Source organism: Erpetoichthys calabaricus, chromosome 12, assembly GCF_900747795.2.
Source record: "Erpetoichthys calabaricus chromosome 12, fErpCal1.3, whole genome shotgun sequence".
In the NCBI taxonomy this organism is placed as follows: Eukaryota; Metazoa; Chordata; class Cladistia; order Polypteriformes; family Polypteridae; genus Erpetoichthys; species Erpetoichthys calabaricus.
In genome coordinates, this window is record NC_041405.2 from 10,218,660 (window position 1) to 10,245,461 (window position 26,802).

General features: G+C 40.8%; 1 protein-coding gene across 3 annotated transcripts in view; it reads right to left on the minus strand.

Moving 5' to 3' along the window:
* Window positions 1–646: 646 nt before the first annotated feature.
* Window positions 647–26,802, minus strand: part of LOC114661828 (L-amino-acid oxidase-like) — a 39,116-nt gene continuing 12,960 nt past the window's right edge. For all 3 annotated transcript variants that reach the window (XM_051934555.1, XM_051934554.1, XM_028815034.2), the window contains exons 3-8: window positions 18,605–18,819; window positions 15,998–16,110; window positions 12,207–12,408; window positions 8,023–8,097; window positions 2,683–2,819; window positions 647–1,588 (exon numbers count right to left, since the gene is read on the minus strand). In XM_051934555.1, the coding sequence (XP_051790515.1) occupies window positions 829–1,588; window positions 2,683–2,819; window positions 8,023–8,097; window positions 12,207–12,408; window positions 15,998–16,110; window positions 18,605–18,819 (1,502 nt within the window). In that variant the 3' untranslated portion in view covers window positions 647–828. The remainder of the gene's footprint in view (window positions 1,589–2,682; window positions 2,820–8,022; window positions 8,098–12,206; window positions 12,409–15,997; window positions 16,111–18,604; window positions 18,820–26,802) is intronic.

Consider the following 26,802-nt stretch of genomic DNA (forward strand, 5'->3'; position numbering starts at 1 on the left):
TTCCATCATCATTAAAACTTGGTTTCTTCTCTTAACTAATCTGGTTTTGACTCTGACCCGTCTGACTACGTCTTCTTGCAGTCCTGCCTTTATCATCTCCCTGTCTGTTTTAAACTCATAATAATTTTTAGTTACTCTCATACATCTATAACAGTCTATGATTTCTGGTTTTGCTGAAAATAACCAACTCCAACCTCACAGATGACCTCTACCCATCTTACAGACACATTTTCAGTGTCATGTTCAAACATCTATCACCTGTTACGAATAGTCTTGCTCTTTTATCATGGAAATATCCATCCATCCATCCATTATCCAACTCGCTATATCCTAATTACAGGGTCACGGGGATCTGCTGGAGCCAATCCCAGCCAACAAAGGGCGCAAGGCAGGAAACAAACCCCGAGCAGGGCACCAGCCCACCACAGGGCACGCACGCGTACACACACACACCAAGGACAATTTAGAATGACCAATGCACCTAACCTGCATGTCTTTGGACTGTGGGAGGAAACCGGAGCAGACACGGGGAGAACATGCAAACTCCACGCAGGGTGGACCCGGGAAGTGAACCCGGGTCTCCTAACTGCGCGGCAGTAGTGCCACCATCATGGAAATATTAGATGCTCAAATGATAAACTTCAGATATGGTAAAATTATATTTTTATTAATACCATTCAACATAACAGATTTTCATTCAATTTACTTTTTATAAACATTTAAGAATATCATTTTCTTAATCAAAAATGTACAAAAAAGGAATGATTATATTCAATGGATTTGTTTTTTCAAAAAGTATCATTTCTAGTTCAATGCGTATGTGTTTTATCAGCTCAGGCTATTGATGTTGTTAGCCACACGTATTGCAGACTTCATTGCTGTTTCCATCCAGGCGTGGATAGGCTGAACATGCTCTCCAGCAAAGTAGATCCGGCCTTCATTGCTGACAAGTACAGCTGAGTATTTTGTGTACTGATAGGGAGTAAAAACAGCATAAGCCCCAAGGGTGTACGGGTATAAACTCCATTTCATCACCACCCCACCTTCCCAGAGAAGTCGAATATGCTCTCCGTGGATCTGAACAAGGTCATCTAAAGCCATCATCATGCACTCCTCATCACTCAGGGCCAAAAACATATCAGAGTCATCAGATTCTGTGTATGATACCAGAAGAACCCCACCTTTGGTGTGTGATGCATTCTGACTAGGGTAGTATATGAATCTAGAAGGAAGATCAGTGATTGATTTTCCACCAAAGATACCTTCCTCCTCCCAAAACCTCTCCCTAAAGTTAAGGTGAATCTTTGTTGCACCTGTGTAGTGAATGGTGTGGAAAGCCGACACTTTTTTTACTGACAATGGTGGTTCAAACTTTGTGAGCAGCAATGCTTTTGCAGAAGGTGTAAGGATCACGTAGTCAGCTGTGACACTCTGCAGGCCAGATTGCCGTTTGGGATCAGCATAGAACACCGTCACTTCTTCTGGTGTTTGTTTTATTTTAGAGACCCTTGAGTTCAACAAGATTTTACGGAGACCTTTTTGGAAGGCTTTGGGTAAATTATCCATCCCTCCCTCTAATTCAAAGCATCTGAAAGAGAGAAAAAGAAGAGGATTTAGAAGAAAGCAAAAATGATTCCTGGCTTAGATAAATAGTAGGTAAAAGGAAAAACAACAAAAAGGAAGACCCCTGCTGTGAACTTCTAGGACAGTGATACTCAATAGGTGGCTCCTGAGTAAAATTTAACTGGGCTGTTGGGTCATTTCTGTTAAACAGAACAATATATTTAATATTTATTTAAAATTGTTGTTAGGACGTTTTATCCCAAAACCCACTTCACCAGGGGTTATTAAAGGTGCAGAATCTTCTAATAGAAACTCATTTCTGTGAAAACGGTTCCCTAAGCATGAAGCAAATCGCAGAAGGCGCTTAAGTGATGAAGAAAGAGAAACAAAAAGAATTCAAGACACTTAGCAAATTGACAAGCAAGAAGTAGTCTTGAATATGGATCAGTTGACCTGCAGGGAAACAAGAGGGCTTATAGGTATACAAGACACAGACTAGCATGAGAATGCAAGAACGAGAATAAGAAGAAATAGCATGTGAACAAACTAGAAGATTGTCAAATACTAGAAACTTCCAACCATATGCAAGCATTGATTCTAGATCCTTAGATCAATATTTCTTTGAAGATTCACCAAAGTGATGAGCACCACAAGTAATAAAATACATTAGAACATCAGATCAGTCTGGATGAGAACAGGTCATTCACCCCAGTGAAGCTCGCCAATTCATCCACCTACAGTAATTCTTCAAAAATAACATCAAGTCGAGTTTTGAAGGTCCCTAAAGTCTTATTATCTACCGCACTCCTTGGTCAAACATTCTAAGTGTCTATGGTGGGAATGCCTCAGTATCAACCCGGAGGAGTTGGAGGAACAGAAGGAGCTGGGGAAAAGGAACACCTGGGCATCTTTGATTAGACTGCTGCCCCCATGACCTGGATCCGGGTAAGTGGCAGAAAATAGATGAATGGGTGGTGTCTCACCTTGGTGCTCAGTTTATTTATCAGCCTGCTTTAAGGTAACATGCACGGGGGGTGTATCACCATCCTGAAAGCAGCAAGACAGAGAAGGCCAATAATAGGAGGATAGAAGAGGGAATCTGCAGAAGATTATTTTTACTCATTTGTGGAGTTCACCCCAAGGATATCCTGTAAATTCTCAATCATGGATACGAAGAAGAAGCTGGTGTCATAAGCCATGTCCCCAATCATGCGCACAGCCTCTTGACTCAAATTTCCTTTACTAAGGAAATATTCCTGAGGAGACACAAACAGCATGGTAAGTACATGTTCCTACAAGTAGCTACTGTATCTACCCTGACCTTTCCCTGTTCCAGAATTGTCTTTAAAGCTGGCAAATGTTTCTATTATCTGATGAAAAAAAAGTAAATTCAGAGTCCTGCCTTTATACGTGGTCAAACGAGAAGTTCCAAATGAACAAGGTAAACTGGGAAAAACTGTGCCACTACTTGTGTGTGGATAAAACAAGGAGTCAATATGAAAAGTCAAGGATGCTTTAAGTCAGCGGTTCTCAAACTGTGGGGCATGAAGTAACAAAAAAACGGGGCACGAATGTTGCCATACAGTATGTGGCATAATTTCACTATTCGTAGGGAAATTTTAAACTTGTAGCAGTGTATTGACAGCAAAAAATATAGGAATAAATTTTATTAGGGTTTCAAAAAAACGTTAGGGGGGCGCAATTAAAAGAGTTATGAAAACTCGGGTCACAAATACTTAAAGGTTGAGAAATGCTGCTTTAAGTAGTGGAGGGATACAGTCAGAAGAATTTAGCAGACCACTATACTTGTAGTTAGGTGGGCCCCTTTATGTAGTGTATGTGGTCAAACCTTGGTATGGAAGTGTTGAGGTAAATTTGAATACAAAAAAAATAGCAAATGTGATTCACCTGTCAATCTTTTCATCATCTTTTAAGGCATTCACCATAAATACATTAAACAGTATATATATATATATATATATATATATATATATATATATATATATATATATATATATACACACACACACACACAGGTAGTCCCCAGGTTATGGACTTCCGACCTACGACTTACGAATGAGGACGCAGCTGCGACGAATGCGCTTCAGTAACTGCCGCTCTGTCATCTTCGGCCTGGGGATGCTGCAAGCGGTGGCTGGAGGGGGGCGATTTCGCTGCTCGCGCAGTGCACTGTCCCTCAGGCAGCTCCCGGTGGCAAGCAGTGACCCGTGGTCCATAGTCACCGGGGCCACAGCTATCGGTCATGTGCAGGACGATGGTTCGCTGCCTGCCCATTACGCTGCTGCAGCTACTGCTCCTAACTGGATGCAGGCTGGATGGAGCGGAGGGGGGGTGTTTCACTGCCCGCCCAGCACACACGGCTGGTAATGCTGCAAGCGGTGACCCAGTTGTGGCTGAATGGGGTGGCGGGGGTAGCATTGTAGTATGCCTGCCTGTTGAATTGGGGTTTGGCGATTCACTACTCGCCTTTGGCAGAACCGTGTTCGTTCTACAGCATACTGTAGTGGAGGTGACTGTAAGGTGGGCTGATGATGAATCGCCCCTCACCACCCCCATTCATTCTCAATAGCAAGCCTGCTTGTACTGTTACGCACATAGCAGGAACTTGTCTCTCGTCAGTACATCAGACGTGTTGATGACTGGTGCCTGCCTGATGTTATAACGTGTACAGTGTTGTGCAGAAGAGCTCATCTTAACCTTTTGACTTCACCCTTCAAGAATGTCTCTGAAACACAAATCTGATACAAGTGCTGGTGATACAGTAAAGAAGAGAAAAACCATCACCATTGAAAATAAAGTAGAAATAATAAAAAGGTCAGAGAGAGGTGAAACTTCATCATTCATTGGCAGAGCACTTGGTTACAGTCGGTCAAAAATAGCATTTATTAAAATAATGTACCTGTTCCGACTTACATACAAATTCAACTTAAGTACAAACCTACAGTCCCTATCTTGTACGTAACACAGGGACTGCCTGTATATATATATATATATATATATATATATATATATATACACAGTTAGGTCCATAAATATTTGGACAGAGACAACTTTCTTCTAATTTTGGTTCTGTACATTACCACAATGAATTTTAAATGAAACAACTCAGATGCAGTTGTATATGTGTCATTTGTTCAAGTATATCACCTTTATCTGTATCTACTGTTTCCATGAAGATCTATCAATCGCCTGTTTAGATATGTTGAAAAAGTCAATAATTTCCATGACTTTATACATACATATATGTATATGTACTACATATCACATCAGACATATGCATTTAAGGAGAATTTTCAGAGATCTGATAAATTAAGCATAGCAGAACCTTGGAGTAGGGTGACTCAGTTTTTTGACTTTTTCATATATTTTGGACATAGATTGGGGAAGAATTATGAGAGGAACTCTGAAATCACTGCCACTGACAGCCATCCTCCTCACCGACTATTTAACAAAATGTCAAAGTGGAAGTCACCATTTATTGCCAAACCTGTGATTGTAGAGGACAGAGCTCCTTCCACAGTAGTGTCTTAAGAGAAGAGAGTGCAGACAGGACAAGTGATGTCCACATACTTTTTATTACGTTTTCATTTTCTTGTCATCTCAGCTATTAAATGGGGTTATTGTGGTAGTCCAACACAACCCTTCACTGTCTTCCATTTTTAATCATCATATCTCTCTATTATATTAAATAAATCCTGGGATGAGACAAGACCATTTAGCCTGGGACGAGACGTGACTTTTTCAGAGAGACACTTTCACGTCCCTCGAGACAAGACTTTGTGCCAAGAGATTTAACCACGCCTGAGGCTGGAAATAAAAGACAAAGAGTAGATGACAAAGTAGAGCGTCGTAAAGAATTCAAAAACGATGGCACAACACACATGCAGACCAGGTTAGAGATAATGGAAGTACTAAAATTCGAAAGTCTCAAAAAAAATGATAGTAAAAATCGCATTAGCACAAACAAATGGAAATTATTACCGAAAAAAGATTGAATATATTGTTCAGATTAAAACTTTAAGTCAGAGACTTGTAGATCGCCTAATTCGTATTGCCATCAGGGAACAGTAGTGTTTCTTCCAAATGAAGAGGCGTATCCGCGAGAATTAAAAGATTTGTTGTTTGGCAAAAGTGAAATCTATTTACGCGAGTGACAGAGGCGCAAAATGGCTGGCACGTAGGGCATGCCGGGGTGGTGAGTGAAGCAAGCAGGGGGCATAGTCCCCTAGTATGTATATAAAATGAAGACCAACAAATCATTAGAAGAGAGTTAATTATCAATTCGATTTGATTTTCCATAGTTTCACAGGTTTCCTAAGGTACTAATTAAAATGTTTTAAAAGTTTATCATTATCATGGTGATATTACAGTGGTATAATTTTGTGCCCATGATGACATAATGATTGCACATCTTGTTTCCAGTATAAAAGATGGCTGAGCACAGAACAAGGACTCTGAATCTTAAGACCACTTAAGCATAAGACTAGTGAGAGATTTGTGCTTGAGAAACCTTTAAAAAACTATTAGGTAAATAATTTTGGTTTACTTTTGTTAATTTTTTTTTATTTTTCTTTAACCTCCTTAGTATTAACTCCAAGAGTCTCAGAATTCTATGTAAATATGGTTAAGCCTGAGTGTCTCCAGGTATATAGTTGTTGTAATGTAGAGCATTAAGCCCAAAAAACACTTGGGATATTATTCTGCTGCCATCTTGTGGGTAAAATAAAATTATGCTGCACATAAATCAGAAATATTTCTATGAATGGTGCCACCCTAATGGCAACTTACCAATGTTCATGAGTGGGGCGAAGTCTTCAACTAAAACAAAATGGTGTGTGAATGAGAAGTTGTAAAGCCAGTTTTAAAGCAAATTGAATTGGAACCATTAGCTCAGCGGTGTCAAACTCATATCCTGGAGGGCTGCAGTAGCTGCAGGTTTTTGTTCTAGCCACTTTGTTATTTACTAGACAATTACTACTGATAATGAAACAGACATTTTCACCTCAATTTTATTTTGCTTGCATTTTAAGAGATCCTTAATTCAGCAGTCAAACAATAATGATATACAAAGTGAGCCAACATTACAAGCTGATCTGATTTGATTGCACCTGTGTATCCATCCCGTGAAAGTGTAAGAAATATTGATCTGTTTTGATCCACAACACACTCTGATGGCGCTCTCAAGAAAAAAAAAATCATTAGTTTTGAAAATGTCTGGTGTTGCAGAATACGAGCTACTAGTTAATAAATAAAAAAACAATTAAGAGGTCCAAGTGTTAAGAAGTCAATTAAAACTAACCATGAGAAGTCTGATTAGCAGTTGTCACTGGTTATTAATGGAGAAAGTGGCAGGAACAAAAACCTGTTGCAGGTTCTGAGTTTGACACCCCTACATTAGCTGAATCAAGTAATACTGATGGCAATGTGAATTGGTCAACAAGCATTGACAAGGATAGCAAAACTAATGCATACTGCACTGAACAACTGAACCAGCACGATATGCACCGTAAATTCAGTCTCCTGAAGGTCCACCTGTGCACTGTGCAGTATCTACATGGCAAAAAGGCAAAATGATGGCGATCAGGTGTAAGGACAAGAAAGACTTCACTCTTCACAGTGTGGAAACTGTTAATGTTCATGTCGGGGAAATGTGGATGTCACTAAGCCTTGTGCTGTCGCAGCCTACAATAACACAATGGATGCATTAATGGTGTGGATCAGGCATTAACATTTTACTCAAGCAACAGAAGAATTATTATAAGAAAAGTGCACAAAAAACACACTTCTACTGTCATGATTGAGACACCGACCTGTGCATTGCTGACTGTCTCAAAACATATCACACAAAGGACGTGTGCTAAATCTGCATCAGTACAGCAGAGGACCCCAGACATAACTTTCCTACTGTATGTATGTACACATTTTGGTATTTACATTTTCTGTTATACATAATATAATTTTTTTCTTGTTTAAAAACTTTTTTGACTGTTTTTCCAGGTATAAACATAACGCTAGGGAGGCTACCATGGTTTTGGTAATAGCTATTATGAAATACCTAACAGACATGACAAACCACTGAAAGAAATTGTTTTCTTATCTGTGCCACTGTCATATTAAATCCGTATCTCACTTGTCTTACTACGAACTGAAACATAATACTAATGAAGTCATCTGCAAGGTCAACACATAATATGAAGGTTCATTAAAATAACACTGCTGTCAATTCTTTTGGAAACTAATTGCCAGCAGAATCTTCTAAAGTATAAAAAGAGAAATCACAAAGCTCAGGTCTAGCAACACTTGGTGGCCAAAAACGGCATTTTCCTCCACTCTTCACTATCAAGCACTCATATTTTTATCATTTATTTTCCATGAAAAATGTGTAAAAAAACATTTTGTACACAAAAATAGTTCTCTCAAGTAGGTCTCGTCCCTTACCTGTACTGAATAGGAATCATATTCTTCCATTACTTTGCTGCAGTTATAACCACTTTTCTTTAGATCTTCTCTAATCTGAAAAAAATAGCAATCTGTTTATATTTTCATTCTTTTCTGTTTGAGGCTCTACTACATCATAGAACATTATGAGATGCCAACCGCCATACAAACCCAGAAGAAGAAGCATTATGAGATTGAATTAAGCTCCCGATCCTTGTGTTTCTGGAGTTTGCAGAAATTCTCTATGTCTGCCCTTGCTTTTCGTTCCACATGCCCAAGACAGAAATGGCAACTCCAGATTGACTATGCGGGTCTGAATGTGAGTCTCAATTTGGAGGCCAGAGTGAGAGATCCAGCAAGTGGTTAATTTGTTTTTTATTTAGAGTCTTTTGTAAGTATTATTATTATTATTATATGTTGGTTTACTGGTTACTGGACTTTCTTGCCTGTTAATTTGGATTTACCTTTGGGTATTTGTGTACGGGACATTGGTTGCATTACATTGTTTAATTAGGCTAATCCTTTTTTGCTCTTTTGCCTAAGAAAGACATAATAGACATAATAAATTTGGCAATGAGAGGAGACCATTCAGCCATCAGGCTCATTTTTACTTACTCGTATACAAAGTATAGGGAAAGTATTGTAATTGTCCAAAAATTCCATTTTGAGATTTTGATGAATCTCAACATTTTAGACCTCCCTGAGTCCAAAAATACCATTTTTGGAATTATGTCTGTGTGTGTGTGTGTGTGTGTATGTAAACACGATAACTTGAGTATGCTTTCATTTAGGTCAATCAACTTTTGTATACAAGTATTAGGAACAAAACGTAGATCAACTTTTGAGCTATTTCCATTAACTGGAAGTGGTACTTTACGTTTTATTCATACATCTGCAGAGTCAGATTAATTCAACTTTACTTTTATAGTAATTGTTCAATATATTATTCATTGGATTTGATTTGTTGTTGATGGTTCTTTAATGTACATTATATAAAAGTATAATCATTGTCTTGCGGTTTACTCCTCAAATATCCATCCCCATATGATGAGTTGTATGAGAGGTTGGACACTAAAGAGGGAGAAAAGGACCTGTACCAATTGGCTACACAGAGAGACCAAACTGGGAAGGATGTGCAGCAGGTTAGGGTAATAAAGGATAAAGATGGAAACATACTCACAAGTGAGGAGAGTGTGTTGAGCAGATGGAAAGAGTACTTTGAGAGGCTGATGAATGAAGAGAACGAGAGAGAGAAGAGGTTGGATGATGTGGAGATAGTGAATCAGGAAGTGCAACAGATTAGCAAGGAGGAAGTAAGGACAGCTATGAAGAGGATGAAAAATGGAAAGGCCGTTGGTCCAGATGACATACCTATTGAAACATGGAGCTGTTTAGGAGAGATGGCAGTGGAGTTTTTAACCAGATTGTTTAATGGAATCTTGGAAGTGTACTGGTGCCGATATTTAAGAATAAGGGGGATGTGCAGGACTGTACTAACTACAGGGGGAATAAAATTGATGAGCCACAGCATGAAGTTATGGGAAAGAGTAGTGGAAGCTAGGTTAAGAAGTGAGGTGATGATTAGTGAGCAGCAGTGTGGTTTCATGCCAAGAAGGAGCACAACAGATACAATGTTTGCTCTGAGGGTGTTGATGGAGAAGTTTAAAGAAGGCCAGAAGGAGTTGCATTGCATCTTTGTGGACCTGGATAAAGCATATGACAGGGTGCCTCAAGAAGAGCTGTGGTATTGTATGAGGAAGTCGGGAGTGGCAGAGAAGTATGTAAGAGTTGTACAGGATATGTACGAGGGAAGTGTGACAGTGGTGAGGTCTGTGGTAGGAGTGACAGAGGTGGGATTACATCAGGGATCGGCTCTGAGCCCTTTCTTATTTGCAATGGTGATAGACAGGTTGACAGACGAGATTAGACAGGAGTCCCCGTGAACTATGATGTTTGCTGATGACATTGTGATCTGTAGCGAGATTAGCGAGTAGGTTGAGGACACCCTTGAGAGATGGAGATATGAGAGGAGAGGAATGAAGGTCAGTAGGGACAAGACAGAATACATGAGTGTAAATGAGAGGGAAGTCAGTGGAATGGTGAGGATGCAGGGAGTAGAGCTGGTGAAGGTGAATGAGTTTAAATACTTGGGATCAACAGTATAGAGTAATGGGAATTGTGGAAGAGAGGTGAAGAAGAGTGCAGGCAGGGTGGAACAGGTGGAGAAGAGTGTCAGGAGTGATTTGTGACAGACGGATATCAGCAAGAGTGAAAGGGAAGGTCTACAGGTCGGTAGTGAGACCAGCTATGTTATATTGATTGGAGATGGTGGCACTGACCAGAAAGCAGGAAACAGAGCTGGAAGTGGCATGGTTAAAGATGCTAAGATTTGCATTGGGTGTGATGAGGATGGAGAGGATTAGAAATGAGGACAATAGAGGATCAGCTCAAGTTGGACGGTTGGGAGACAAAGTCAGAGAGGCGAGATTGCATTGGTTTGGACATGTGCAGAGGAGAGATGCTGAGTATATTGGGAAAAGGATGTTAACGATAGAGCTGCCAGGCAAGAGGAAAAGAGGAAGGCCTAAGATAAGGTTTATGGATGTGGTGACAGAGGACATGCAGGTGATGGGTGTGACAGAGCAAGATGCAGAGGACAGAAAGATATGGAAGAAGATGATCTGCTGTGGCCACCCCTAACAGGAGCAACCGAAAGAAGAAGATCTGAGTATACGAGAAAGTCGAGAGGAGATCACTCCCGATTTTTTTTAAATAATAACTAAGCTGTCCAAATACATCTTAAAAGTTGTCAAGTTTTCTGCTTCAACTACATGTCTTAGTAGTTTGTTTCAGATTTCCACAACTCCTTGTATAAAGAAGTCCTTCCTGGCTTCAGTCCTAAATGCACTTCTTTTTGCTCTGTTTCTCCTATTTTGTTCAATAATTTCTTCTTCTGTATTGATTCCTTGTTGCCCTTCTGTTTACAAGCCAGGGATTTGTGGAAATCCTTTCTCTTGTAAGGTAATTTTTGACATATGTTTATACATTTCTTTATATTTTGAAATGCAAAACCCATTTTCTCAACATTTTGTTCTTAGCCAAGTCAAAGCCATCAGATAGTTGTCTATGGTCAACTGGACTGGGTGTGCTTCATTTGGGCTGGCTTGCCTTCAAGGGTCTTTTTGGGTGCCTCAACCTCTTTCATCATATTTGTGACTCCTTCTCTCAACAGTTACAAGGGCATGCACCTCAAAAAGATGTCATATCAAGGGTTAAGTGGTTCTTTTCTGTAATGTGGATACCTCTTGTATCACAGGATCAGCAGCCTCTGCTATGAAAATTCTCCAGCATCATTGAGACCAGTGGACGAATGTCTGAGTGGAACTTTAATTACCATTTCTCTCTGAAAGTCTCCATTCTGTTTCATGAGTCCTCCAGAGGGGATATGATAGACACACTCTCTTCCTCTGCTGGCAGGGTGCTGCCTCTCAATCATCAGTTTGTGAAGCAATTACAGACAGCTGCCTTCCCATGCTGCCTATGACGAGCTGTCTGCCAGATGCAGCAACGAAGACATTATTGCCCTGGCACTACTATTTCAGAAGACATTTCTACTGTCTGTGAACCATCTTATCATTACTGTTGATAACACCTGTGATGGTGGTGCCATTAGCAAATTTAATGATGCAGGTGGACCCAAGTTTGGCCACACAGCAAGTGGTGAAGTGTCGTGGAAAAGTGGAGAGGAGATGATGCTACCAATCTTCCAATAGGAAGTTCAAAATTCAATTGCAAAGGTGCTAAACCCTAAATTGAGGAGTGTGGTAATCAACTTTGACAGAACAATAGTGTTCGATTCAGAGCTGTAGTTTTTATATCGTGCTCTGGCCTAGCAGTTTATATCATTCAAGTGTCCAGGATGGTTTAACAATGTCACCCAAACCTTATCAATTATTCACTTATTGCCACTGTTTGCAGATGATGCTGTCCCTCTTCTCATAATTGATTGTGATCTCCATTATGAGTGATTTACTGCTTAGAATGATGGCCAATCAATCAAACAATCAGCATTATTTACAACATACATTAACACAAGGTGCTTTGAAAGGCAAGTACAATAAAAAAAATCACAAAAACAATTAAACAGACTTTAGTTTAAAGCTATTAGAAAGACCACCACTTACCTTGGCAAAGGACTCTTCCAGAAGCACCGATGGCAGTTTCCCACGCTCCCAGTCACTCACTCCATAGCCCAGGATGTCGGGATTTTCCAGTACTTCTTTGTTCCGCTTCTTTACCCCATTCACATAAAACCACGTATTGGGATTGTTCTGAATGAATGGGATGTATTTCAACCCAAACTTCATTACAAATGTTAACACAATCCTGAATGTAACAATTAAAAAATAACAGGGGAGAAGCAGATTCAGGGATTTATGTTATGAAGACATTTGTTACCTTGACCTGTTTTGCCTGCCTAAAAGCCGTGGACAACCAAAGGCAAGGTGGAGCCATGGAAATGGAGGACCAGTTGTGTGTATTTGTCCATATTAAGCACCTTGTTACAGCACATGATATTGATGGTGCTTTATAATATAACGATTGACTAATGGGTAATGACTGTAGAAAAGAGTGTGAATTTGAAAAAACCAGGCTGCCATCTCATTGCCCGAATGTTGTGACATCTACGATTCTTTATATGTTGCACTGTAATGGAGAACCTATAAAAGGCATTCACCTCTTGGAAGCTTTTTGAATTATTATACAATACTAGCTGTCCCCCATGGCTCCAAACTTTAAAAATCAATAAAAAACATCTTTTAAAAATGTAATAATTTGTATTGAGAAGAATTTATATTGATAGCTTTCATGTCTGAGGGCCTCTTGATATACAATATTTTTGGTTTTGCTATCAGGGGCGAGAATGTAGCTGTGATCTCTTTGCCATCCATCCATCCATCCATTTTCCAACCCGCTGAATCCGAACACAGGGTCACGGGGGTCTGCTGGAGCCAATCCCAGCCAACACAGGGCACAAGGCAGGAACCAATCCCGGGCAGGGTGCCAACCCACCGCAGGACACACACAAACACACCCACACACCAAGCACACACTAGGGCCAATTTAGAATCGCCCATCCACCTAACCAGCATGTCTTTGGACTGTGGGAGGAAACCGGAGCGCCCGGAGGAAACCCACGCAGACACGGGGAGAACATGCAAACTCCACGCAGGGAGGACCCGGGAAGTGAACCCGGGTCTCCTAACTGCCAAAAATGTAAAAAATTGGGAAGGTATCTCTGGCCAAGTGGAAGATAGATACGCTCCAACATCAAATTTTGGCATTGTATCTGATCATGTTTAGCTCTGATGGGAGAGCATCCCCTCTGTGGAGAGAAGAGCACGAGGCTGTGATATCTCTGCCAATGTGCAGGTACCCTCTAAAACACAGGTGGGCAGTTTCAGTCCTGGAGGGCTGCAGTGGTTGCAAGTTTTTGTTCCAACCCAGATGCTTAATTAAAAAACAAATCTTGTCAATTATTTAATTTCATGGCTTGTTAGTGCTTTAACTCTGCCATGTCAGCTCATTCTCATATCCTAGATTTTTTTTTTTCCTTTCTAAGGATATCATCCAAATGATTTGAAGGCTAAAACAGACAAGTTATTCTCAGTGCTTCACTTTTTTCTCTTCACTTTCCTTCCAAGTATTTAATTAAACCCAATAGTGCATGATAAATACACACAGGTGTCAATGGAAACAAGCTAAATGGAGAAATGCTGGTTTCTTTTGTCATTTGCATCTTATTGCTAATTAGGAGCAATTAAAAACCAAGACTGCAGCTGTTTAAGACTAAAATAAGCAATAAGGGTTCAAAATCTTAATGAGCGAGACAACTAAAGTGAAGCAGAAGTGTTACTTAAGCAATAAGTGATTCTTATTAAGCAACTGGGTTGGAACAAAAACCTGCAGCCACTGCGGCCCTCCAGGACTGAATCTGCCCACCCCTATCCTAAAACATACATAGCTGTGATCTCTCTCTCTCAAAAACGTCAAACGTTACTCCTTAACAATCTGTAGACGATAATGTCGGCTGAACCAACAGGTATCACTAGCTAAGCATAGGCAAGGTACGTTCCAACACGTGGCAAGAGGTAGAGCGACTCGAACGGAGGCTGGCGCGTGAGTGAGGAGGGCCCCACCCACCCAGCTATCCACTCCTGAGGTCCCGCCTCCCCCAACCTGTCTGTCAGATTTGCACAAATAAATTGGTGCCACATTCGAACTATAATACTTAGCACAATGAAAGAAATCGCAAAATCAACCAGACTGTTCAAGCAAATTATAGAAAAAAAACGATCTAAATCCGTTAAGTAGTTCTCTTGTGAAAAGTGGACATACAGGCAGACAGAGAGACATTGGATTTAATATATAAAGAGATTGAATTACAGTGAATAATATTTATTTTTTCTTTTTTTTGCTTGTGTTCTGGGTTGGTTGCTTGTCTCTTTCTCCTGCTTTGCTTGGTTTTTGGGCTGTGCATCATCGTTCACCTTCCTAGATGTGTGGTTGTTGCTTCGTCACTTATTTGCTTTCCCCAGATAGATGGATGTTTGTTTGCTCCTGTGAATGGTTGTCTATGATGTGGCTCACTTGATTGTTTGCTCAGTCAGATGCTTGGCTTTCTTGATGCTTGGTGATTTGTTTGGATGTTTTCTTAGCTCTTTGGAACTTCACTGTTTTTTTTTTTGGTGGTTTAGTTTCTTGAACATGTAAGAACAGAAGAATTCTGACAAACCAAATGATACTATTCAGTACATCAAGGTTGTCTGGTTAGATAAAAACTAAACTATCCCAATACCTCATCCTGATACATTTTAAAAGTTTCCACTTCAACTACGTGACTTGGTAGTTGATTTAAAGAGTCCCACAACTCTGTGCATGAATGAGTGCTTTCTGGATTTGGCCGTAAATAGACTCTTTCTCACTCCTTTTTGATTGGCTTTCATGTTGATTTGTGTGGTGTTTATTTGCTTTGGTTGACTGCTAACCTTGTAGGTCGGCTGGTTTTTGCCTGTTTGATTGCTTGGCTACTGTTTGGCTATTTATTTTTGTACAGTGGAACCTCAGTTCACGAACATCTCTGAACACGTACAAATTGGGTTACGACCAAAAAGTTTGCCAAACTTTTGCATCTGTTCACGACCACACACTCGGTACACGAACAAGCCAGTTTCCCTTCCGGTTCGTACTCGCCAATGATTTCCGCAACTGTTCAGTCTAACCCTGTGCATTCGCTGTGAACTCTTTGTGCTCTATTTCGTTTCCCTTACAGTTCGTACGCGCCGGTGATTTACGCACATGTTCAGTCTCTCCCTGTACAGTACATTGTTCTCGGTCAGACATGCATCACGCAGAGGGACTTTACCTCAAAACTGTAATCTCCTCTTCACCCAGTTCCTCCTCACTTCCTTCATGCCAGGACTCGACTCATGCAAGGTTAGTTTTTGTATAAATTACAGATTTTTGAAATGTTCCTTTTTTTCCCTGTGCTTAAAACTCATTAAAAAAAAAAAAAAGTGTTTACATCGAGCGGGTCGTAAAGCTATAGCGTGAACTGTTGCAATGTTAGTTTTCTCTGTTGTTCAAGGTTTTCTTGGTGTTCTTCAATGTTTTTACATTTAGTTTACTATCACGATGTGCATTCTATGGTATTATTAACTATATTTGTGCTTAAAAATCTTTTTAAAAAAAATATATTTACATACAGTTCGTACGGTCTGGAACGGATTAATTGTATTTACATACAATTGGGGGAAATTACTTCGTGTCACAACCAAATCAGTTTATGACCAGAGTTTTGGAACGAATTATGGTCATGACCCGAGGTTCCACTGTACTGGCAATTTTATGAAAAGCTCCTACTACCCCTTGCCCATCCCCTCTCATCCCATAAAAAAGTGTAGAAGGGTCTTACTTGTGGCTGGCAGGTATTCTCATTGCCCCCTGATTGGCATACCATCCAGCAGTCTTATTCCGGTAGGTGCGCACACGGCCCCCAACACGGTCATCTGCTTCAATCACTGTAACCTATCAAAAAGACCCAAGACGACAAAAAGAAATGAAACATATTGCCACAGACAAGGCACTCTAGAGTCAGGTAAACATGACATGGGAATGTCAAAACATTTCATTTATTTAGATGTATGATCCTGAATAGCGCACAATAAGGAAGGGATGATCACAGGATGATTCTGAAGTCACAATTCACAGTTCCAGCAGGGAACACTCCCACTCTCCAAACACCCGACACAAACAGGCTTCTGAACACAAGTTGCCACAAAGTTTTTTTATTCCCATGGGAAACTCTTCCCTGGCAAGTGTTTCCCATACCAGAAACACTAGTACAAAGCACAAGCAGTATTCTTTGTATTTCTCTTCTTTCTTTCTGCCTCCTCCGCTCCTCCCGGCTCTGCCTCCAGGAGTTCAGGCAGCTGGCTTCTTTCATGTAACACCTGGGAATATGTCTGGTGTACTATAAGCATGGTCAGGAAGCACTTCCAGGTGAGGTGGGAGCCCGATGAAATAGGGCTTAGCACTCTCTGCAGCACCCTCTTATTATTGTTGATTAACTAAAAATGTGACAGCAGAGCATTTGAGACTCTGCTGATGGAAGAAGGAGTTGTTGTGCCTGCTATTACTGACTTTAAGAGGAGGAAAAAGGAGATGGTGGAGTGTCAGAACTATTGACCGAAAGTGGTGAATGAAGGGCGAATGTAATATTCTTGTGAGAGGGGGACTGACATGATGAGCAGGTGTATTTGAAAGGATTTTGTATCTGTCCCTTATGTTTTCATGACCTGTTGCATCATATTCAGCTGTTCGTTCATCATTAATGCACCCACGTAAACCGCTTCATCATTTTGGATTCACGCCATGTCTACCACAGAGCGTACTCAGAAAAATTTCTGTGCACACCACGTAGTGAAATCACCAAATCTTTCCAAATCTGATGTCATTTTCTCCACATGGCCCTCACAATCATCATGGACGTTTCAAGTATAAACTAGGCTTTAGGCTATTTGAAGAAGCCATAGGACACATTGACAGGGCCAAACAGACATAAGAACAACATACAACCTCAAGAAACATGGGATTTGTTCTCCTGAAGTAATGAGGCAGCAGAGCTAACTAATGCAGCTTAATGATGCATAATAATATTAATAATGAAAATGACGAAGATTGTGATGATGATAAAACAATAAATGTTTTTTAACTTGGGATATTCCAACTCTTCAGCACCCCAAAATCTTATTTCTAGTAATCAATGGTGTAGTCACAAGGGTATCTAGGAAGCTTCAACTCCTATTTACCTTTTGACAATGTAACCTAAGTCATCAAAGAGATCATTAGAGGAAGTTCTATTAACTCTTTTAGGGTGGATGTTGGCCTTTGCTTGACACAAGGGGTTGAGAATGGATATCAGGGGCAGAGGGCGAAAGAAAGCTGTAAATGTTGATAAAACTCACCGTTATGTTATAGATAGTCCCTCTTTGCTTGGAGGACTGTTAGACTCTTTGACTTGACAATGAAACCCTGCATCTGTGTGAGTAGCGTAGCGTAAGCAACTTCTAGAATGGAATCGACATTAGGGAAGATACTCTGTGCGTATTATTTAATTTTTGAAATTATTGCTGAATCAGACTATGACTTATCAAACACTGAGTTTCATATAAGTGATCTGGAGATCGAAAATGAAAGTCAGGTGCCTGCATCAGCTGATTGTACTGCTGGACACCCTTGTACAGCAGACATGCCAACAAAAACGTTCGCCCTCTGAGGATTACACAGACATCGAGACAAGCTAGCAACTGGACTTCACCAAATGACGTGGCCTGCTGGTGGACACTATGGATTAGCAGCCACTCCATTACTTCAAGCCATTTTTTTACCCAAAAGTGCCTTTCAGCTCATGAGTGATGTGACAAACATATACTGTATGTAATAAGTATGTGAATATGCCTACTGTATTGACAACATAACTATTTTATGTTGATTAATGTGTGAAACCATTACTTTGTGTGTTATTTTAGAAAACTGAGTTTTTGTAAAAATATTCAGCCCTAGGACAAAAGGAAGAAAAAATTAGCCCTAAAAGAGTTAATAATCAGCTAAAAAAAGGAACATCATTTATCTCAAATTAGTCCAACTCCATCAACAAAGATATCTTCATATTCTCCATTACACAAAGGTGGCAACAGGTCTGCCTGTACCAAGAGTAATGTGGGCCATGGAGAGGGACATAACTCGCAGTTTGCTCCTCAAAGATGACCTGCACTGTTGAAGAAAGAGGAAAAAGCAGGAAACTGTTGCTAGCCCCTTCAACTTAAACTACTGCCACCCACTTTCAGAGTCTGGTCCCAAATAGAGACAGTTGACCCAATAAACGCAGAACTGCCTAATCAACTTCATTTTTCTAATTCTTGAAATGATTGATTGACTAGCGGAAAGCAAGGCTACTTGTGTATATTTTGGGGTTTCAATTGGACTCCTACCCCTCAAATGAAAAATAAAATGCTCCTACCACATGTCCAGCATCCTCCAGGAGTTTTGCTGCAGTCAGTCCAGAAATTCCAGCCCCAACCACAATGATGCGCTTAGGAGAAGTTGTCTTTTTCAGACCAGTCTTGGCAATTTCTAGTAGTTGCTCATAGTCAGGATCGATGAAGCATTTCTCCAGTTCTCCTTCTGCTTGGACTTGCAGTCTGAGTGAGCAAAATAATAGCAGGCCCCATATCACTAGAACAAAGAGAATCAAATGAAAACCATTGAAATGACAGCCAGTTGGTCCATGCTGATTAATTAAATATAAGGTCCATGTTGATTAATTAAATTTCAATGCATTTCAGATGGGTATAGTACAGCCAGTATAACAAAATGTTAAGGTCTGTCCATCTGTTACATGATTATTCACAAACTACTGAGGCTAGAATCTTGATCTTGGACACAGCCTTGACAATCTGACAGAGATGGGAGTAGATTCATACCTGGTGGCATGGATCGTGGACTCTCTTACAGACAGACCTCAGTATGTCCTTCTTGGGAACTGCAGGTCTGACATTGTGGTCAGCAGCGCAGGAGCGCCACAGGGGACTGTACTTTCTCCAGTCCTTTTCAGCTATACACTGGACTTCCAATATAACTTGGAGTCCTGCCACATGCAAAAGTTTGCTGACGACACTGCTATCGTGGGGTGCATCAGGAGTGGGCAGGAGGAGGAGTATAGGAACCTCATCAAGAACTTTGTTAAATGGTGTGACTCAAACCACCTACAACTGAACACCAACAAAACCAAACAGCTGGTGGTGGATTTTAGGAGATCAAGGCCCCTCATGGATCCCGTGATCATCAGAGGTGACTGTGTGCAGAGGGTGCAGACCTATAAATACCAGGGAGTGCAGCTGGATGGTAAATTGGACTGGACTGCCAATACTGATGCTCTGTGCAAGAGAGGACAGAGCCAACTATACTTCCTTAGAAGGCTGGAGTCCTTCAACATCTGCAATAAGATGCTGCAGATCTTCTATCAGACGGTTGTGGCGAGCGCCCTCTTCTATGCAGTGGTGTGTTGGGGAGGCAGCATAAAGAAGAGGGACGCCTCACGCCTGGACAAACTGGTGAGGAAGGCAGGCTCTATTGTAGGCACGGAGCTGGACAGTTTGACATCCGTGGCAGAGCAAAGGGCGCTGAGCAGACTCCTGTCAATCATGGAGAATCCACTGCATCCACTGAACAGGATCATCTCCAGACAGAGGAGCAGCTTCAGCGACAGACTGCTGTCACCGTGCTGCTCCACTGACAGACTGAGGAGATCGTTCCTCCATCACACTATGCAACTGTTCAATTCCACCAAGGGGGGTAAACGTTAACATTATACAAAGTTATTGTCTGTTATACCTGCACTGTTATCACTCTTTAATTAATATTTTCTTTATCAGTATGCTGCTGCTGGAGTATGTGAATTTCCCCTTGGAAGTAATAAAGTATCTATTTTTCTATCTAACCAAAAGCTTATGACCGGATATGTTCTGAAATTCAAAAACCTTAAGAGATTGGCAACCCCAGCAAAATTATCTGTGCATGTGGGTTTATTATGGCAAAGGGAATGAATGCACAGCCAAGTGACATGACTGAAAGATAAAGAACAGCAATATCTGCTGAGCATCAAGCACATCACAGAAGGTGTTCAAGTGATGTGGAACAAGAAGGAATAAGCAGACAAGATGATGAACCAAACCAACAAGAAAGAAGTCATCCTGAATAAAGAGCAACTAAGCAGCTGACAAACATAATGGCTCCTGGCATGCAATACAAAGTCCAGAAAAAAGAATGGATGATCGCCCCAGAGACAAAAATATATGCCGATAAATGAGAAGATTGCCAAATTAGAGTTTGTACTTTTAACAAAACATAAGAAGTGTGAACAGCTCTTATCCTTTAACTTGGCTTTAATTTGCCTTTCACTTTAGGACCACGGGTCAACATATTTCACTTTAAAAAAATATATATATCCCACATGTTCAGGAATCGATCAAGCAGGCAGTTGTTTAAATTTTCTTGAAGATATTTCAATTTAATCTCACATCCTAATGGCTTTTCCAATCTTTTTAATTTCTCTTTATGGATTAGTCCTACCTAACTACAGCAACAAATAAGGAAAGGAAGGATTTTGTGTTGATTCCATGAGCAAGAAATAAAGAGAGAGAGAGAGCGCAAAATACAAAAAAAAATGAAGAAAATATTAATAAGAGTCTTTTGAAATGCTGCCAGTCAAGCCAAATTAGTCATCGCCCTAATTTATAAGTAAAGATATTAACTTATTCCCTTAGTCTGTTAAGCACCCCCTCAGTGGTGTCACTAGAGGGGTGCGGACCGTATTATGCAACACCATCAAAAGTGTACACATTTTTGTGCAGTTTCAGCCAAAATCATCTCTTGATTATTCCATGGGCTGAAATCTGCAATGAGAAACTCAATGAAATGATCGAGTGTCCACACGCCATTAACAACTGAAATTATCTCAATGTCATTAAACTGCCAGGTGTCTGCCCTCTGCATTGTTTAAAGTATGGTCTAAGGCTCTGTTAAGCAGTTTGGTTCATAAAGTCAACCAGGGGCCTATCTTAATCTAACCTTCATTACGGTCCTCACTGACCTCAACCCTAGTGACGCCACTGCTCCCCCTAGTTGTTATCTTAACCAGATGCTCATTATGACATTTCGGAATGAGGGTCAAACATTAAATTTTAACAGGACAATACAAAGTTTGCTTTCACAAAGCGACTTGCAGGCAGTGGAATGTGAAGGGCTTGTAAGGTGAAGAACAAAAGTCAACATGATCAAGTCAGGATTCTTTGTTTTTGTATAAATCATTTACATCCCGAGCCATGAGAAATCAAAGGGTGTAATTTGATTCTGGGTGGCAAAGTGTTCCAGAGTCGCAGGTTTATATCCCAGTCCAGCCATGGCCCATTTGGAGTTCAAAAGATAACATGGAAAGAAGTAGGTGAACCCTTTGGATTGACCTGCTTTTCCGCATTAACTAGTGTAGCAGACGACTGGGGACATTGCCCCACCGGGACATCTGGAGAAGGGAAGGACCGGGAGAGGTGCAATATCTTTCCTGGGGCGCAAGAGGGCAGCCCCCCTGGATTACATCAGGGCCACGGATTGGGAGCTTGGAGGCTCAGCCCTGTTGGAGTCCGTAGCCACTGCCAGGGGGTGCCTGGACAGCTCCGGAGCCTTGGCATGCAGCACTTCTGCCACACCTGGAAGTGCTGCCAGAAGAGGAGCTGAATTCACAAGCAGTACTTCACCACACCCGGAAGTGCTGGCAGATGTTAATCAGGAAGCACCTAGAGCACTTCCGGGTGCAGTATGAAGGAGGCCGCCTCACGCCACTCGGGGAGCCGGAGTCGGGTGGAAGAGGACAGAGCTTGCGAGTGGAGGTGGCAGAAGAAAGAGATAAGGACTGAGTTAACTGGTGATTTGTGTATTGGTGTTGTGTGCGCCGAAAAGAAAAGAAAATGATGTGTGTGTGTTGGACATCAAACTGTCTCGGTGTCTGTCTTTGTCTGGGCATCTTTCACACTAGTCAAAAATTTTATTTGATCTTAATCTAAGTTGAGAGTATAGACAATAATATACTGTATATATAAAAAAATAATATAAGCGTGGTTTTTAAAAAGTAAGTTAAAAAATGTACAAAAATGTAAAAAGGCTTAAAAAAGGTGGGTGCTTTTGCTAAAATTTTAAGAAGTGTTTTTTGAATGTTGATTGATGAAAAGCACCCACGCTTTTATTTTACGAGTGATGTATGAGAGACTTACTTTTTAAAAACCATGCTTATATTAAGCTAAAAAGTGTACTAAAAAGTAAAAAATATTATATATATATATATATATATATATATATATATATATATATATATATATATATAGGGCAGCACGGTTCGCAGTGGTAGTGCTGCTGCCTCGCAGTTAGGAGACCTGGGTTCGCTTCCCAGGTCCTCCCTGCGTGGAGTTTGCATGTTCTCCCCGTGTCTGCGTGGGTTTCCTCCGGGTACTCCGGTTTCCTCCCACAGTCCAAAGACATGCAAGTTAGGTGAACTGGCGAATTTAAATTGTCCCTAGTGTGTGTGTGTGTGTGTGTGTGTGCCCTGCGGTGGGCTGGCGCCCTGCCCGGGGTTTGTGTCCTGTCTTGCGCCTTGTGTTGGCTGGGATTGGCTCCAGCAGACCCTTGTGACCCTGTAGTTAGGATATAGCGGGTTGGATAATGGATGGATATATATATATATAATTTTATTTTTATATAACTGTTTAGTCTTGGGTTTGTTTTAGTATAATTTTGCAATCAATATTTTAACACTTCCTTTAATATTTCTATCTGTTACTAGCGCCATCTATTGGTGAAATCTTGAACTATTCTTCATATGAAAATTTTATTTCTTAATTAACATGGATTAATTGATCAATTACTGAAACTGATGCATGTATTGTCATCGGAAGTGAGTAAGTGTGCAAAATTTCAAGTCATTTGGACAATAGGAAGTGGGTTAAATATCGATTACAAGATTTGTACCAGACAACAAACAGGTGAAGTTAAAATAAGCATGGTAAAAAACAATATGTTTATGCTAATAACACACAAAACAATTTTAATCTTTCCTGCCTTTAATGAATACACCCATCATACATTTACAATGTGAACCCTTGAATTTAATGACTGGTTGTCTTCCTATCACAGCCACATAACCACTATTAAGTGCTTCAGGAAGTTTCAAATCAGACTGTTTTTCCCTACAGGATCTGCTTCAGCTCGGCAGTATTCTTTGGATGCCTGGAGTAAACCGTTCTCTTGAGGTCATTCCACAACATCTCCGCTGAGTTCAGAGCTGTGCTGTGACTGGGCCACTCCAAAAAAATCATTTGCTTTTTCTTTTTTTGAAGCCGTTCTGTACTAGATTTCCTTTGATGTTCATTGTCCTGCTGCTTTAACCAACTTCTTCTTAGCCTCAACTGGAAGACAGCCACCCTCACATTATACTGTAGGATCCCTCGTTAAACTTGGGAATTCATTTTCTTCTTGATGACGGCAAGCTGTGCAGGGCCTAAGCCAGCGAAGCAGCTCCAAATCATGACGCTCCCTCCACCACTGGGATGAGGTTTTCATAATGGTATGAAGAGCTCTTTTTAGGCCATACATCCTGAATAATTCAACCTAAGTTTCATTAATACACAAAAGACATTTTCCCAATAGCATTGTTGGGTGTCAAGGTGGCGTTTGCAAACTTCAGGGGAGCAGTAATTATTTTTTTGAAAAGCAGCAGCAGCTTTCTTTTTGTTTTTTTTTTTTTGACAATGCAGGTTCGCTCCATGCTCCCACCTTGCTTCTGGGAGCTCTTGAACCCAACACCACCAGTAATGTCACCGATGAGCTAGGCAGTGAGGCACAACAAAGCAAGGGGATGGTGCAAAAGTGTAAAGTCCTTTTATTAAAACAGCAAACAAAGTGTCCCAATTAAATAAAGTGCAATGCATCAAAATAAGTCATTAAATAAACAGAGGTGGGTAGAGTAGCCAAAAATTGTACTCAAGTAAGAGTAGCGTTACTTCAAAATAATATTACTCAAGTAGAAGTAAAAAGTAGTCATCCAAAAAATGACTCAAGTAAGAGTAAAAAAAAGTATTTGGTGAAAAGACTACTCAAGTACTGAGTAACTGTTTGATCATAATACATGATTTATTTTTTTAGAAATGTAGTAATAAGACAGACAAAAATATAATGGGCAAATTCTGCTATTTCCAAATAATGAAATAAAAAATGAGTAAAAATAAATATCATCTTTACAAAATAAAGATGCACAAATAACAGAAAGTTCCAAATCTCAGTTTTCACAACAAAGCTTTTGAAGCCAATACCTACAGTAGGTAACATTTATGTGCAAATTACTTACAGTGACAAGATATACATCCATCCACCATCGAACCCGCTATATCCGAACCACAGGGTCACGGGGGTCTGCCGGAGCCAATCCCAGCCAACACAGGGCGCAAGGCAGGAAACAAACCCCGGGCAGGGCGCCAGCCCACCGCAGTATACTATACACTGACAGTATCATACTGCATATTCACTTGCCCTCCAAATAGCACAGCTGATAGAAAATAAACATTAGAACAAGGCAGCTTGTGCACGTCCAACAAGTCTCACTTTACCTTGACTGTCTGTGTCTGTGCATGTTGGGTTAAAACCTGCTTGTTCTTCACTCAATGAAGTGCTGGTTAAGCTTAGCAGGAGTTGTCTCTCAAGGTTCTTGCAGTGAAGCTGTGACCGTTTAGCAGTGAACAGGAGCCCCGCATGACTAAAAAGTCTCTCACAGGCCGCAGACGCAGGAAGTTTGTGTGTGGTCATGTGACTGCACGGCTACGTCTAATTGGTGACACGAAGTCATGTGATTATTTGTTGCTATGTCTGGTGTAACGGAGTCATGTGATTATTGTTGCTCCGTCTGATTGGTGAAACAGTCATGCAGTAGATCCACTGGCGGCTTCTCTCTGGCAAAAATATAGCGTATCTAATGTGTAAATGGAAAAAAGTAACGAGTCGAGTGTTGCCCAATGCAGCGGAGTAAGAGTAGCGTTCCTTCTTCACAAATGTACTCAAGTAAAAGTAAAAAGTATGGTGCAGTAAAACTACTCTTAGAAATACAATTTTTTTAAAAAGTTACTCAAGTAAATGAAACGGAGGAAATGTAACTCGTTACTACCCATCTCTGTAAATAAATAATCCATTAAAATAGTTAAAAAGTGGAGGTTAAAATCCATTAGAAAAAAAAAATCCTTCAAAACAGCGGTTCCCAACCTGGGGGGGGCGCGAATGTTGCCATATTTGGCATAATTTCGCTATTCGTAGGGAAATCTTAAACTTGTAGTGGTGTATCGGCAGCAAAAAATATAGGAATACATTTTATTAGGGTTTCAAAAAAACGTTAGGGGGGCGCGATTAAAACTATTATGAAAACTCGGGTCGCAAATACTTAAAGGTTGAGAAACGCTGCTTTAAAAAAAAAAAAAAACGAGGTAAAAACAATGGCTGGAAGCAGTCTCTTTAAAAACAAAGCCAGGTATGTTCGTCTACTGGCGGCTCCCCTGCTTCTCCCCTACAGGCCCCGCAACAGGGGAGTCTTCTTACCAGTAAAATGCAGCTCCCTATTTACTGGTCCAGTAGCCCTCCGATCCCTGGCTACGTCGGCTCCAACCGGACCGAGACTTGGATTTCTTTCCCCAGCGGCCAGGGCGCTCACACTAGGGCTCAACACGCCCAAAGCCTCCTCGACTCCGCTTCCTTCACTGCAGCGATGAAACAACCTTTTCCAGGTCACTACCGTCGGCCCTCAGGTGCTGGCCAAACACCTCCCTCGGGACTCTCCTATCAGCTGCATTAAACTCTCGAGCCTGCTCTCGTTCTCGCTGTCGCTCTACTGCACCGGCTTTCCTTCTCCATTAACCTCCTGTTCTCTCCCTGTAGCCGCCTCACGCTTCTATTAAATTACGGGGACGTGGATCAGATGTGGCAAATAGCAGCTCCTGGCATCAATTACGGATGCGGACGACTCCTCGCCTGTGCACTTAAGCGAGGATGGCCCGCTTCATGAATTCCCCGGGAACCGATCCGCCACACTACCATGCCCCCTATCTAACTTGCGAAGGTGGCGATTATTTATTTAAAAAGTGGCCCTGTTGACTTGAGCTGTGGACCCGCTACACCACAGTCTTGCCATGGACACCATGCCTGTTTAATGTTATCTGTATAGTTGACACGTGTACAGAGATGTCAACATGTTCCGATGATTCCTTCAGGCTTTTAACTGTTACTCTATGGTCCTTTTTACCTCATGGACCGTTCTGCATTTTGCCTTTTTGAGTCACCTTTGCTGGGTACCCACTTCTAGGGAGAATAGCCAAAGTACTAAATCATCTCCACTTACAAACAATTTGTCCAGATAGTTATGAATACCCTTTTTTTTTTTTTTAATTGCTATGATTTTTTTCTTTGCTGCTTATCATCAGAATTTCATTGTACGAAAGTATAATGGCAAATAGATAAACTCAAAACTCTTTTAAATTACTTTGTAACCCAAATCAACAATTCTTGATTGTAGATCTTCTGAGACCTCTTTCTGGAGAGGTGAGGTTTACACCAGATTCTTCTTGTGAAGAGCAA